At 59.6% G+C, this 13373-nt stretch overlaps 1 protein-coding gene across 3 annotated transcripts; it reads right to left on the reverse strand.

The window, feature by feature from the left end:
* Positions 1 to 3201: 3201 nt before the first annotated feature.
* On the reverse strand, positions 3202 to 13080 carry LOC125618318. Of its 3 annotated transcripts, none has more exons than XM_048808879.1 (3): positions 9981 to 13080; positions 5412 to 9845; positions 3202 to 5269 (listed from the first exon to the last, which is right to left on the reverse strand). In XM_048808879.1, the coding sequence occupies exon 2, from the start codon at positions 7800 to 7802 to the stop codon at positions 6894 to 6896; it is 909 nt and encodes a 302-aa protein (XP_048664836.1). In that variant the 5' UTR covers positions 7803 to 9845; positions 9981 to 13080; the 3' UTR covers positions 3202 to 5269; positions 5412 to 6893. The 3 variants fall into 3 exon arrangements, with proteins under 3 accessions (XP_048664836.1, XP_048664835.1, XP_048664834.1); XM_048808878.1 differs by having other exon boundaries at positions 5412 to 5534; positions 5627 to 13080; XM_048808877.1 differs by having other exon boundaries at positions 5412 to 13080.
* Between the last annotated feature and the right edge of the window lie 293 nt (positions 13081 to 13373).

Consider the following 13373-nt stretch of genomic DNA (forward strand, 5'->3'; position numbering starts at 1 on the left):
CCTGGATCTGGCGCCAGAGCCCGCCTGGTCCCTGCTGCTGGTGGCGGGTCGGCCCCCTCCCATGCTCCTGTTCCTCAGGCTCCGCCGTCTGAGCACTTCTCTCTTCTCCTCCCAGAGATGGGGCTCTCCACAGAGGGTCCCAACCACAGATCAGAGGCTGGGCCTTCCCGTGTGGACAGAGGACACTGACTGAAGGAGAAGCTGGGCCTGGCACCCGTCCCCACTGCCTCCATGGGGCGGTCTGCGGGCCGAGGAGGGGTCCCTGCTCTACTCAGCTCCAGCCCAGAGCCCTGGTGTGAGCAGGCCCCGCCTTGGAACCCGGAAGGGGGTTCTAAGAGGGGACCCAGGGAGAGCCCCGGGGGCCTGGGAGTCACACAGACGGGCCACCACTCTGTCACTGCCTGAGAGGGAGATGGTGGCTCTCCAGACCTAAAGTGCTGGCCGTGTTAGCTTTTCAAGACGCCCCACGGGCAGTGCCCGTGAGAAATGGCCACCTTGCGCTTCTCTGTCCCCTCACAGTGGTGAATCCGCCAGAGCCACCTGGCACGGGTGGCTCCTTCCCGGGGTGGGCTTTCCTTCGACTGCACTGTGGTTGACAAGTTTGTGCTCAGCTCATCTAAATGTCCAGGAGAAGAAGGTGGCACCCTGTCCCAGCCAGAGCGCAAGGCAGCCATGGGCTCCTGCTCGGGCCCCTGGGCTGCGGTTCACAGGCTCATCCCGGGGTGTGGGGAGCCGCTCAGAGTGACCACGCCTTCCGGTCTTGAAATGACCACGCCTTCTGGTCCTGCAATGACCACGCCTTCTGGTCCTTCAATGACCACGCCTTCCGGTCCTGAAATGACCACGCCTTCCGGTCCTGAAATGACCACGCCTTCCGGTCCTGCAATGACCACGCCTTCCGGTCCTGAAATGACCACGCCTTCCGGTCCTGCAATGACCACGCCTTCAGGTCCTGAAGCATAGGCTCTGACCAACCGCTACATGTGGTGGTGACTGGGGTGTTGTCCCGGCAGGATGGGAAGGCAGGTCTCCAGGTGCAGGGGGTTGAGCCCCACTCCCCTGTTCCCTTGTAATCCTACCCCTGGCCTCATTTGAATGGCTTCTCCCCAATAAAAGGTTCAGCACGTGCTCCCCTCTCTCTTTCCGTGGACCCCTAAGGTCAGAGGAGCCAAAGAAAAAGGTATCTCTGTCTCTGTGGGGTCATTTTTGTGCAGCCCAGTTCACCTGGAGTGACCTGAGTGTTTAGTCATGGAACGTGACACTGGGGAACCCCAGAAACACTGGGTGACGCACACCCGAGGCCCAGGCCAGTGGACGTGAGTCAGCATCTCACACGCGGTCAGGTAATGAGCTCCACGCTTTGTGATCAAGCTGGTGTGGAATGCGGACGAGCTGTGGTCCCCCCCTTTTATCCGGGTCATGGCCTTGGTCTCCAGCCCGAGTTCTGCAGATCAGCCTCAGGCCCCACACTGCTCTTAAAGCACGTGCAGAAAACACGTGGAATCTTTACGCCGCGTTTACTGAATGAAGAGTCAGAGAGCTTCAGCCTCTGAAGGCTCCAGCACGCTCCATGGGTGGGGACAGAGCCGCCCCAGGAAGGGCCACGACACCTGCTGGGGAGGGGCTTGTTTCAGGCCCCACATGCGACACTTCTCCCACTGCTGATGGCCAGCGAGCTGCTGGGGAGCAGCCACACGAGGAGGACACTGGGAAGGATGTGGTCCTGGGACACCGGAAAGCACCCTGGGGACGTCCGACTCTGGAGTGCTGTATGACTTGACTGTCCTCTGTGACCTTTGGCCCACAGACAGAACACGGAACACTCTGGTGACAGGTATCAGAGCAGCAGATGGGTTGGCTCATGTGGGAGGTAGGGAGATGTCCAGGGCGAAATCCAGCCGAGAACCAAGACCCACACAGGAGGTCGGTCACTTTACAGCTGTCACCATGGCGCTTAAAGCAAGGAATCCACATGATGGATCTAAAAACAGCCTGAAGACTGGTGGACAGAGCTGACACTGAAGGTCAGTCTGAGCAAGCCTTCAAGACGAGTCAGAGGGACACAGGGACAAGCAGAGCAGGGCGGGGGAGGCCCAGGCCAGCTCTTTGGCACCCCATGGCCACCAGATGGCCACAGAAGAAGAGCTGTCTGAAGACAGTGGGAGGAGGGGACCTGGCGACCTGGAAATCCACATCCAGAGAGGACTTTCAAAATGAGCGCAAAAATGGCACTGCTTTCAAAAAACCAAAGCAGAACAGATGTCCTCCCAGAGGACACGCTCTCAGGGATGGTGGAGGACACCCTCCAGCTGGAGAGAGTCGGTCCCGGCACAAGGTGTCAGTGCGGAAGGAAGGGCGCCAGGGTGAGGGACCAGCCAGCAGCCGAGGAGGGTAACTGTGGGCAGCAGGGACAGCAGCATGGTGCTCCCCCCGGGAGAGGTGGCCGCCCCAGGCCAGGCCAGTGGTGTGTGCCAGGGCCAGCAGAACCTGGGGCCAAGCGCCTGCCCGGACGCTGAAAGGAGAGGAGAGGAGGAGGGCTGGGAGCGCGCTGCCCGAGGCCCTCTGACCCGCCTCGCCAGGCCCAGGGGAGGCGCCCACAAGGCCATGCTGGGGCAGGGGGGCCTGGCTCTGTGCTCTCCAGGCGCCTCCTTGGCTGGGAGCACCAGGAGAGCTGGGGTGGCAGACCTGCAGGTGCCGCGGCTGGGGACTGTCCCCGCGGGTTTCCTCGAGCCCTCAGAGCATCTGGCTGCCCCCCACGGGCGTGGCTTTGGGTGGGGTGAATGCTCTCCACAAGGTGTGGGTGCCCTGGCCGTCTCCAGCACCACGAAGAAGACACGAGGCGCGTTCCCATGTCCATAAGATGAACTGGCTCAAAATCCACTGACTGCTGCCCCAGGAAAAGAGAGCGCAGATGAGACAAAGGGACGAACCCAGGACACCAGATCCACTAGACTAGATGCCCCCGGGGCAGGGACGGGGCACAGCAAGTGAGGCTGGTGACACTCCAGTCCCGCAGAAGATCCAGGTGGAGACGTTATGGCTTTCCTCTGGTAAATCTCAATTTGTGGGGAAAATCTTTTGAGGGAACACCTATTTTTAATTGGATAAATTTACACTCTGTACCAGGAAGGAATTAAGTTGAGAAGCCTCACAATTTTGCAGGAACTAAATATGGTGAGAGATTCAAAAGAACCATAAATAGATATGATTTATTTGACAAGTTTTATCTTACATTTGCCAAAGCAATGTACTCTGAATGAAGGCATAAAGATAGTATCTATGGAAACATTTGGCCTGGAATGTTTACACATTTCTATATGAAAAAATAGAATTCAGATCGCCCTCCGTTGAGCAGCAGCTGCTGAGCTCATGATACCTCAGCATCATTAGAATACTTTATAAACATAGCCCCGCAAGCAGAAAAGTCAGTGGAGGTGTCCACGAGTTTGAACTTATTGAAGACAAAATGAAAATCGAAAAAAGACGAATTTGGTAAGAGAAAGATGAAGTTTAAAAAAGATGACTTTATGAAAAGAGACTAAAGAGCAAATTAAAATACAGCATATGGGCATGCGTCTGGCGGGGCTGCGGCCCTCCTCGTAGTTAGAACATGTAAAGACGTCTGCGTCGTTGGCTTCCATGGACGTGGATGCAAGTTATTTTTAACAAGAACTTTATTTTTGAAACTCACTTATTAATGGGCCTGCTTTATAGATCCAGCAATATAATCAAATTTTGGCCAATTAACCGTTTGTCCCACAAGTTGACAAGTTTTCCTCCTTCTCAGAACCATCCTCGGTTGAACAGTGAGTCATGTGAGGTGGCAGGAAACCCTGCAGCCAGTGCCGGGGACAGCAGGGGAGTCCGCAGGTGAGGCTGTCCCAAGCACAGGGCACAGCACGGGGAGCAGCTGGGAGCTATCTGGGCGAGGTGGAGGTCTGCTCCAGCAGCAGACCTGGGAAAGACCTGATGGGAAGGAGGTTGCTGACCTGCCACTCCAAGGGGTCTGGGCACACCTGGCACAGCGTGGGTGGCCAGGCAGCGTGGCAAGCGCCACGGAGTGGTGCGGGCACCAGGGAATCGCCAGGAAGCAGCAGCTGACGACGACTTGTTCTCCAGCCATGTGACATCTCTGCATTCTCAGACCAGGGCCTTGTGGAATCCACGCAGAGGCCAGTTGGAGGCAGAGGTCCTGAGCAAGAACCCATGAGTCCAAAGACCAAAGCGCGTCTCACACAGCCACCTGCTCCCACCACACCCTTGGCAAACCGTCTGAGGCAAATGTCAAGATCAAAATGCCCAGGAACTTGGTTCTCCAGGTGCAAACACGAGAAGCCAGTGAGATATTTATGTTAAGTCTGACTTTTAATCAAGGGCGATGGTAGGTCATCCTGTTCTCCTGCCTCTCTCTCTGCCCGTCTAATGACCACCCCAAGCATTAGGAAAGGAGCAGACTCCATTCCCATGCGCAACACGGTCAGCTGGCCTGGGCCTCCTCTACGTCAGCAGAACCCCGTTGTTCAGATAAGCCAAGGAAATGGTGGATAAGACAGGAGTCAACACGAAGGCCCCGTCTGTGCCCTGTTACCAGCTGTCCGACCGTGCCTCGGTGCTGGGCTCTGCGCTGCCCTGTCCCTCAGTTTGGATCTTTCTTCGTCCCTGTCTGGGCCGTTTGGAGCTGAGGTACTGCTGGCTGAACAGGACACTGCCTGAGGACTGCTTCAGGCGAAGCCAAGGCTCCGGGTTGGACTCTCTTCCCTGGACGAGGAGCCTTTGGGGTGGGGATGGTCAGACCTCCGGCCCAGGCCTGCGGCTGAACTGTCTGCTGTCCCAGCCCCCGGGTGCGGCCTCCCTGCTGCTCAGCGGGATGTCCTGCTCAGCTCCGTCCCGGGCCAAGCAGCCTCGTCTTTCCCCTGGTGTCCCTTCTGCCCAGGGTCCTGGATCCGGCTCTCAGCTGCCCTCTGCTGCCCTAACCAGTGTGAGAGGCATTTCTCCGGGCCTTTGGCAGTGGCTCTAGCAGCAGTGGGTAAAGCCGTGTCCTTCCAGGGAGCCGAGTCTCCCCCGCACCCTCTAATGCTCGTCTTGTCACACGTGAGAGAGAAAAATGAACTTATATCTTCTTCCTTTTCCCCCAAACTAGCAGATGAGCCGGTCAGAGGCGAATGCCTGCAGGCTGTTAGACCAGCCGCCTTCCGTGCTGGGGGTGTGAGGGGCACTCCCTGGCCTTTCCCTGGGGCAGCTTCCGGAGCATCAGGAAGGGAGGACGCTTCTGAAACCGGAAGAGCAGGTTTAGATGGTGTCTAAGTCTAACCTTGTCTAGTTACAAGACCCAACGGAGCCAAGAGCAAAAGAATCCCATGCTGATCCACTTAAAGGGGTGCGCAGCTTGTTGCTACCTCTGGGGCAGCTACCTGGCCTCTGTGGAGCCTCGAGTCGGGGCTTCGATCTTCAGAGCTCCTTCTGAAATGCTGGGTGCCTTCACCTTGCCCATTCTGCAGGTGACCCCAGAGCTGCAATGTGGGCTGAGCCGAGACCTAGGACAGCGAGAGCTCAGGTGGCCTTTCTCCTCTGTTCCTGCCGAGGAGGAACCGGAAGAACCCACCTGCACCAACAGCTGGAGACTCACGCGGCCCAGGCTCCTTCCTCTCTCCCCCTCCACTGCACTGTGAGGAGGAGCACAGAGAGGCACAGCAGACACCCAGCCAGGAGACAACACACAGCGGGAATCCACAGATGGAAGGAGACTTCAGGAATGTCCCCACTCAGCCTGCCAGGCTTGTCTGGATTCCAATTCAAACAAAATGTAAAAAGAATAAATTGACATTTATGAGACAATTGAAAACCTGAAGCCAGACTTGACGGTTACACTGAGGATTTTTGACGTAACCTCAAAATCCATTATCATGTCTAAAAATACGAGTCTTTATTTTTAGAAATACAAGGAACATTTGCAGATTGCATGATGGTTTGTGGAGAATATGGAGCAGGGAACGTGTGAGGGGTCTGGGTGGGGAGAGAGGCCGGCCTGGGCTGGGCCTGAGCCGGGTGTCAGGCATGGGAGGTGGGTCACGGCGTGGGAGGTGGGTCACGGCGTGGTAGGACCATGCTTGCCTCTGCTCTAGGGAAGTCCCTTCTGTCCCAGCTCCCTGGTGACCAGGAGCTGGCTTCTGTGATTCAGACAGTCAGGCCCTCTTCCAAAGGAGCCTCGGCAGTGGACGGGCCCCCGGTGCCTCCGAGGCCAGGCAGGGACGATGACCATTCACACGCCTCACCTCACCCGTCCGGCATCTTGAAGACGGGCTGGTCTGACAGCCTTGCGGACGACCGTGGCACCCCAGACCAAGAACAGAGGTTGGTCTTGGGAGGAGCAGGGCAGGAAACCTCAGTTCTTGCTCGAAGGGTGCTCCCAGGGGGGCCTGGTACCAACTCTGGCCCGCAGGGTGGAAGAGGTGTCCTGGCCGGACCCCGCGCTCCCCAGCCTCCAGCACGGAGGGTCCTTAGCACCCATCTCCTCCTTCAGGAAATGGAGCTAACATCCTGGCCACCTTCCTCCCCAAAGTGACCAGGGTCAGAGGGCAAAGTCCAGGCTGCCTCTGGTCTTTGGGAAACTACAAAGCAAAGCATCCCCACAGTCGGCCCGGTGCCGAGGCTTGTCCTTACACGGTGACAGTCACTACCGAGGGAGCTTACAGCCTGGGTGGGCGTGAAACAAGCAGGAGGAAATGGGGTCCCTTTCACAGTGGTCCCAACAGTCCACCGAGAGAGGTTTCTGGTCCCCCCCACCAGCCTTCTCTACCCACCACCCACCAACCTCAAGCAGACTGGTTGAGGAGAGAGGTGCTCTGCCCTCAGCTCTGACCCTATTTACAAGCCAGGGCCACCAGACACGGTGGTCAGTGGAGGGCCCTCCCCGTCCCGCCCCACCTGGGCCAGCCCTGGCTCTGCCCAGAGGAAATGCTCAGGGAAAGGCCTTGGAGCCTGGGGCTGTGGCCAGTGGCCTGCCAGAGGACCTCTGTCATCCCCGGGGAGAGCCCCAAGATGGGAGGGTAGCTCAGCCTCCTGCCTCTGAGAGGAAGGCTTTGGGCTGGGGTCTGGGAGTGAGACCCACAGCCCCACTCCACTGTGCTGGCCGCACCCCCTGCGGTGAGCCCCCTGTGTCTCCACCCAGGCAGGGGCATCGGGAGGAGAGGGTGAGCCCTGCGGAGGCTCCGAGACCTTCCCTTCCTCTGCAAGAGTCCCTTCGAGTGACTGGGGGGCAATCCCTCCCTCCTGGTGAGTGGCTGAGGGGTGGGGACGCGCCCTGCCCGGGGCTGGGGGCAGATCAACCGAGGGAGGATCGGGCCTGGGTAGGCCACACGCTTCCCCAGGTGGCTCTGCAGCCAGGGACCTGAGGGCCATGGAGCAGCTGCCCACCTGGGGAAGCGCCCGTCTGCAGGACAACCGCATGGCCGGTGGGAGCCCGGGCAGAGCGCGCCCTGGGAGCGTCTCCGCGTGTTTATACATAGGAGCCGGAACCTATGGTCACTGCTCCCCGCGGAGACGGCAGTTTTTAGAAAGCATCTGTTCTGTGTTCTCAATAAAATCCAGGGGACTCGGAGACGAAGGGGAGATGGGGAAGTGACAGACGGAGATGAAAGTGGAACTGGCTGGGAGGAGGAGGGAGGCCCCCGGGGAGGAGGCTCCGAGCAGGAGGCGCAGGCTGTCCCCACTCCACCCTGCAGAAGGGCAGCCGGCGGGAAGACCCCCGAAACCCTGTAGGAAGACCCCAGGTGGAGAGGAAGGCGGCAAGGAAGACAGGTCATCCATGGAGCCCGAGGACCGTCCCTCCTGAGATGATATCTGACCAGATGGAGTCCAGGTGGCTGGTGCAAGGTCCCTGAGCTGCAGCAAGACCAGAGGCCCTCTGTCAACCAGGCCTGTGGTCCCGGGGGCCCTGACCGTCCACAGGTGCTGTGCACTCTCCTCCAGAGGCTGGGGAGGCTGGGAGGCCACACGTGGCCACCAGCTCCAGCCCACGAGGAGAGGGCCCCTCTGGGCGCAGGGTCCTGTCTGTGTTAAGGACACATGGAGGAGAAAGACCCAGGGTTTCTTTACCCACCGCCACCCCCGCCCCGCGGGGTCTCACCCACGCGTGGCGCACTCCGAGCTGGGGCTGCCATCCTCCAGTGGAGGGGGACGCTGGATGGGACCCGCCAGCCCCAAGGTCCCCACCAGCCACCTGCCTGCCCTCGCTGTCTCCCAGCCTGTCCCCACTCTGGGACGGCAGGCAGATGGAGCCTGTGCCTTTTCCTGTCACTGGTCCTTGCCCTGGGGTTGCTCTTCTCTGCTTCTGCTACTCGTCCCCCATGACCCCAGCGAGGACACCTTGTCCGCCAGCCCTTCCTGACCTCAGCTGGCCCTTTCCCACCGAGGCTGGGTCCCACAGTCTGAGGCCGAGGGGGTGGTGGGGCAGAGGTGCTGTGCTCTCCCTGGCCTCCGGGCCCAGCACCTGCTCTTGTCTCCCAAGCACTCAGTGGCTTCACTCAGTCCCACAGGGCTGGTGGCTCTTGTCAGCACGCTACTTGGGACTGTGCCTCCTGGCACACCTTCCCTCCACTCCTGTGTGTGGGCCAAGGCCCCGGGGAGGAACAGTCCCGGGTCTCGGCAGCCCCACAATCATCACAAATCCTCAACAGGCGTCAGCCCTTCCTCACAGGTGCCATCCTCTCCAGGTGCCCGCGGATGGGCCGGCCTGTTCTGTAGTCCCCACTCTGTCTGTGTCCCCTTCTCTCTTTGCCACAGTCCCCGTGGAACCAGCCATGGTTCTGGGACACGGTGGCCCACACTTCTGGCACGACAAAGCACAGGGGCTGTGTGAAGAGGCTGGGGCGGGATGTTCTGGCATCAAGGGGCTAAAAGCAGAAAGAACCCAGCTGTCGTGCTTTCCCCCCCGGGGACGCGTGTGCTGCCCAGCGGAGCCCAGAGCAGCCGGGGCGCACTAGCTTCAGGTGTGGGAAGCGCAGCTGGCTCCGGGCCAGTCTCCAACAGATGCCAGGAACGTGGCCGGTGCAGCATCCACCGCCCGGCCCATGACCCTCAGCTGCCGCCTGACCACACCAGCACTGCCCTCCCCTGACAGTCAGCCCTGGACAGGGACCCTGTAGCTCCCGGTGACCTGTGGGGCAGCTGAGTGCCTCTGTGCCAGCAGTCATTGTTCTCCCCAGGACACAGAGGGACCAGGACGCCTGGCCAGCAAGCAGCAGCCCTCAGTGCTGGGTTTGCTGGACGCCCCCGAGTGGGTGTGGAGATGAGCAGAAGGGGCCATGTCCCCCTGGAGAGCAGGCAGGCTCTGACAACCGCCAGGGTCGGTGCCTGGGCCTCTCTGCAGCCTGGCACTGGGGACACACCCCTTCCAGGTGTCTGGGGCCCTCTGAGCCTCTCTGAGTGAAGGGCAGAGCCCCTCGACATTCTCACACTCCTGGGGACCAGAGGGCCCAGGCCAGAGCCAGACCTGTGGTCACTTCAGCACTGCCCGCACTGGGCCTCCAGCCCTGAGCACACCCCTCTCCTCTGAGCCTCAGTTTCCCTCCCCGTAAAGCAAAAGGCCGGAGTCCTCCCGCAGCTGCTCACCTGCCACTCCTGATTCTAGAATCAAGGAAACTTGAGGGCAGGTGGAGGCTGGACTGGACTGTGAAGAGGTGGGCAGCAAAGCACATGGCCTGTCCAGTTGGCAGGGTACTGCCCTCGGGGAAGCTCCTGAGCTGCCTTGGATGAGGGGAGGTGAGGGGCGCGGCCACCGTGAGTGTGCTCAGTGAGAGGGGCTGGCGGGCTCTGGCTGGGTGGCACCATCGTCTCCCCTGAAGGACCTTTAGGGATAAGTGAGAAACACACGGCTCACCTTCTAGGTCACGACTGCGGCTGAGTGTTCCTGGTGGGGCCTTGGGGGCTGTCACCAAGCCTGTGTTCATGGCCCGGGTCTTGGAAGTCTCTGTGGGTCTCACCTGCAGTGCCCCTTGCTGGCTTCTTGAGGTGCCTCCTTGATGCCGCTGGTGCTCCCCGGGCACAGTAGCTCTGGGTGACCTGTGGGTCAGCCCCAGAGCGCTGCTCAGTGGCCTTTATTTTATTGCCCTCTGTGCTTCTGCTTAATGAGGCTGCGGCCACCTTGCTGGACCCCGACAGCAGCAGGGCCTGGACGGGGGCCTGTGTGCAGCCAGCAGGACGAAGGCTCCTCTTTAACCCGCCCCCAGGGGGGTTCTGGAAGTCGCTGAGCCACTCCTCATCTTGACCAGTTTCAGAGACGGGCTGAGCCCTGAATACCTGTGGTGGGGGACAGACATGACCAGGCCCCTCTGCCCTCTGAGGGTGAAGATGGAGAGGCAGTGACACAGCCTTTGAGGTGCCCAGAGCCAGGGCAGCGGCCTCTGAGGGCATGCTCCTCACTCACTTTGCCGCCACCACTCAAGTGCCCTTTCCACAGGGTCAGACGGCCCGGGCAGCACAGGCAGGCCCGACGCTGGCCGAGCTGTGTGCAGGAGGGTGGCGCTGCACTCAGCCCTGGGCATCTCCCGCCCCTGCCAGCCAGGTAGGGGCTGCACCAAGGGGGACAGAGGAAGGGCCAGTGTTTCCAAGTCAGATTGGCCCCCTGGATCTCGCCTGGCCAACAGGGAAGGGATAAAGCAGAGGAGCGTAAGGGAGCAAGGCAGATTCCTATTCCCCAGGAGGAAGCAGCGCCCAAGCCCACCCGGCCCCCGGGAGGCTTGGTGTCCTGAGGAATGAGGGAGACTCTGGGTGCTTCTGAAGACCCTGGGACGATGCCGGCTGTGAAGGGCTCTGAGAGCCAGGTACAGGGAAGGGCCGGTCATCCCAAGAGTGGCTGATGGCGCATCACAAGCAGGCGCTGTTAAACCCCTCCGTGATGCACGGACGCTCCGGGCTCCTTCCAGCACGGTCAGCGCAGCCGGGTCGAGCCTGCCGCACGCAGCGCCGTGATGGTCCTGGAAACGGACTCTTCCTTTTTTATAGAAGTGTTTTGTGTCCCATGTGAAAAACAGAGCACACGACCCAGGAAAGAGAAAAAGTAATGTCCCCTCCTTCCATCTGGGAACTGGGGACTGGCCCCACCAGTCAGAAGTGGCAGCAGGCCAGGGTAGGCTCGGGGACAGAGGAAGCAGACGCTGTTTCACATATACGCACATTTTCCTGAAATCAGCTTTTCCCCGTTGACAGTGTATTATAGAAATAGTTCAGTGTGAAAAATAGGACGTGCTCATAGCTGCTCTGGATCACTGTGTGATCTTTCAATATATGGATCAGGTTTACACAGCTGATCCTCACCGAGGAGTACTTAGAGATTTTGTTGTGTTTGCCTTGCAATTAAGGAAACTGTAAATAAGGACTCTTTGCTTTGTTTTGTAGTCATAGAATCCTTTGTTCTAATATGGGAGGCTCTGCTGACCATGCAGAATAACTCCCGCAGCCTCAGGGTCTTTTAAATCTTTGTAGTATTTCTGATCCCAAAAGGTGATTTTAAGAATTTTGTTGCTATATTTGCATTTACTTCACACGACTCCTGGCTGTTTTATTCCTCTCTGTCTATACCTGCGGAGTCTGTGAGTCCTTCCCGCTCTCCTTCCCTGAGGTCTTTATAAACACCCGGTGCCTCAAAGGTGGAGCACTTCCCCAGGTTTCCGTTGGCTTCCCATTCTGGTGGGAGAGTTTGGCTTTTGTTTTTGAATAGCAACCTGCACTTCCACGTGGTCCCCCCACCCTGCTTTCCACCAGTGCTGGAGTCCTGGAGTGGGTCACACAGACAAAGAGGCCTCCCTGCAAGTCGATTCCAGAACACCGGCTGCAGCTTCTACTGGATTCTTGGTCCCAGAGCACTTCCTGCAGAAGGAAGGCCCTCTTTCCCCTTGGCCCCTGTGGTCCAGCCCTGCAGGCACCACAGCTCTCAACCACTCTGCTGACCCCTGAGAGGCCCCTCCCTGGACATGGCTCATTGTTTGGAATTTTTCTTTCTGAGGAGTTTGGGTTTCACTTTCCACTAAAGGATGTGAAAATTGGGAATTTTTGCAATGATCATTATATTATCTTGTCACTCGAAGAATATCAATGCAGAAGTAAATAATTTGGGATGCAGATCCCGGAACCCTCCCTCCAACCAGCCCAGAAGCCTCGCCCCTCCCCCCCCAGGAGTCCTGCAGTCAGTGGGCGCCAGGGGACCCTCCCCAAGGGTCTTTCTGGTTTGCACCGTAAGCTGGAACTCAAGCCCCGCTCTGGTCACACTTGGCGTATCTGCTGCGCGCCTCTCCCTCGCTGCCCTTCCAAATCCGCCGTCCCAGGACCCCTCCTGAGGGGCTGCAGCCAAGGCCCGAAGGCCTTGTCCTCCGGTCACCTGGCCTCGGGTGAGTGGGGCAAACATACCTGAGCACAGTCGGCAGTGGGAGGGCTTCAGGCTCCACAGGGCCCTGACTGACTGGGTGTCGGAGGGCCCTCCTCAAGGCCAGGCCTGGGGTGCTTCCCTGACACCTGCAGGGGACTGGCCTGACGTTCCTGTCCCAGGCACCTTGTTGAAAGGGGGATTCTCACCCCAGCGTCCTGGTGGGGCCTGGGGGTCTGCATTCTGACGTCTACTGATGCCGGGGACCTCACACTTCCACGAGAGGGGCCTGGGTTCGAGTTTCCAGAGTGCCAGGCTAGTCCCAGTCCAACTGCCCTCCGGCTCCTCAGCTCTGTCTGTCCCCTCTCTCCCCGATGCTCCCAGGCCCATGGCACTGCTGTTCTGTCGGGCTGTGCTCCTGCTGCAGGGCTTGCACTGTGGCTCAGGCGGAGGCAGGGAGTGGGCACCTGGCTCCCAGCTCCGGCCCCAAGTGCCTGCCGATCCCAGCTGGTGCTGCAGGATGGCCTCAGAGCTGGGGGACCCTCCTCAGAACAGCCCTGAGAGCCTAGTGCAGGCAAGAGGGTGTGGACAAGCCTGGCCCAGCCTGGGCTTCCCACCAGAAGACCCCTTGAGCTGCTAACGGCTCTGCAGCCTGATCTGCCTCCCCCAGGTGCCCTGGGCCTGACTGTGCAGCAGACCCCAGCTGGCCGTCTCTCCACTTCTCTCTGTCCCCAAGTCCCTGGAGCTGGCGAGGCAGGAAGTGCTCCTCGCGGCTGGGCGGGCAGCCAGGAGGCCACTGCCCTGCCATCTCCCTCTGTCCCCAGCAGGGAGCCCAGGCCTCCTTTCTCACCACCACGCACCCCATCCCAGTGCCTTGCACACACCAAGGGGCAACCTGGTCCATGGAAGGCCCCGGGAACCCTTTTCTGGGCCTCTGGGTAGACAGCCATGGCTCACACCTTTGGAGGGACGCAGACGCCTCCGGGGAGCGATAAGGGAAGGACTGAAGTCTAGC

Source organism: Marmota marmota, unplaced genomic scaffold, assembly GCF_001458135.2.
Source record: "Marmota marmota marmota unplaced genomic scaffold, marMar, whole genome shotgun sequence".
Classification (NCBI taxonomy): Eukaryota; Metazoa; Chordata; class Mammalia; order Rodentia; family Sciuridae; genus Marmota; species Marmota marmota.

What these genes read in the sequence shown, in the direction of transcription:
- LOC125618318 (XM_048808879.1), bottom strand. Translation starts at nt 7,802, where the DNA reads ATGACCTGTCTTCCTTGCCGCCTTCCTCTCCACCTGGGGTCTTCCTAC.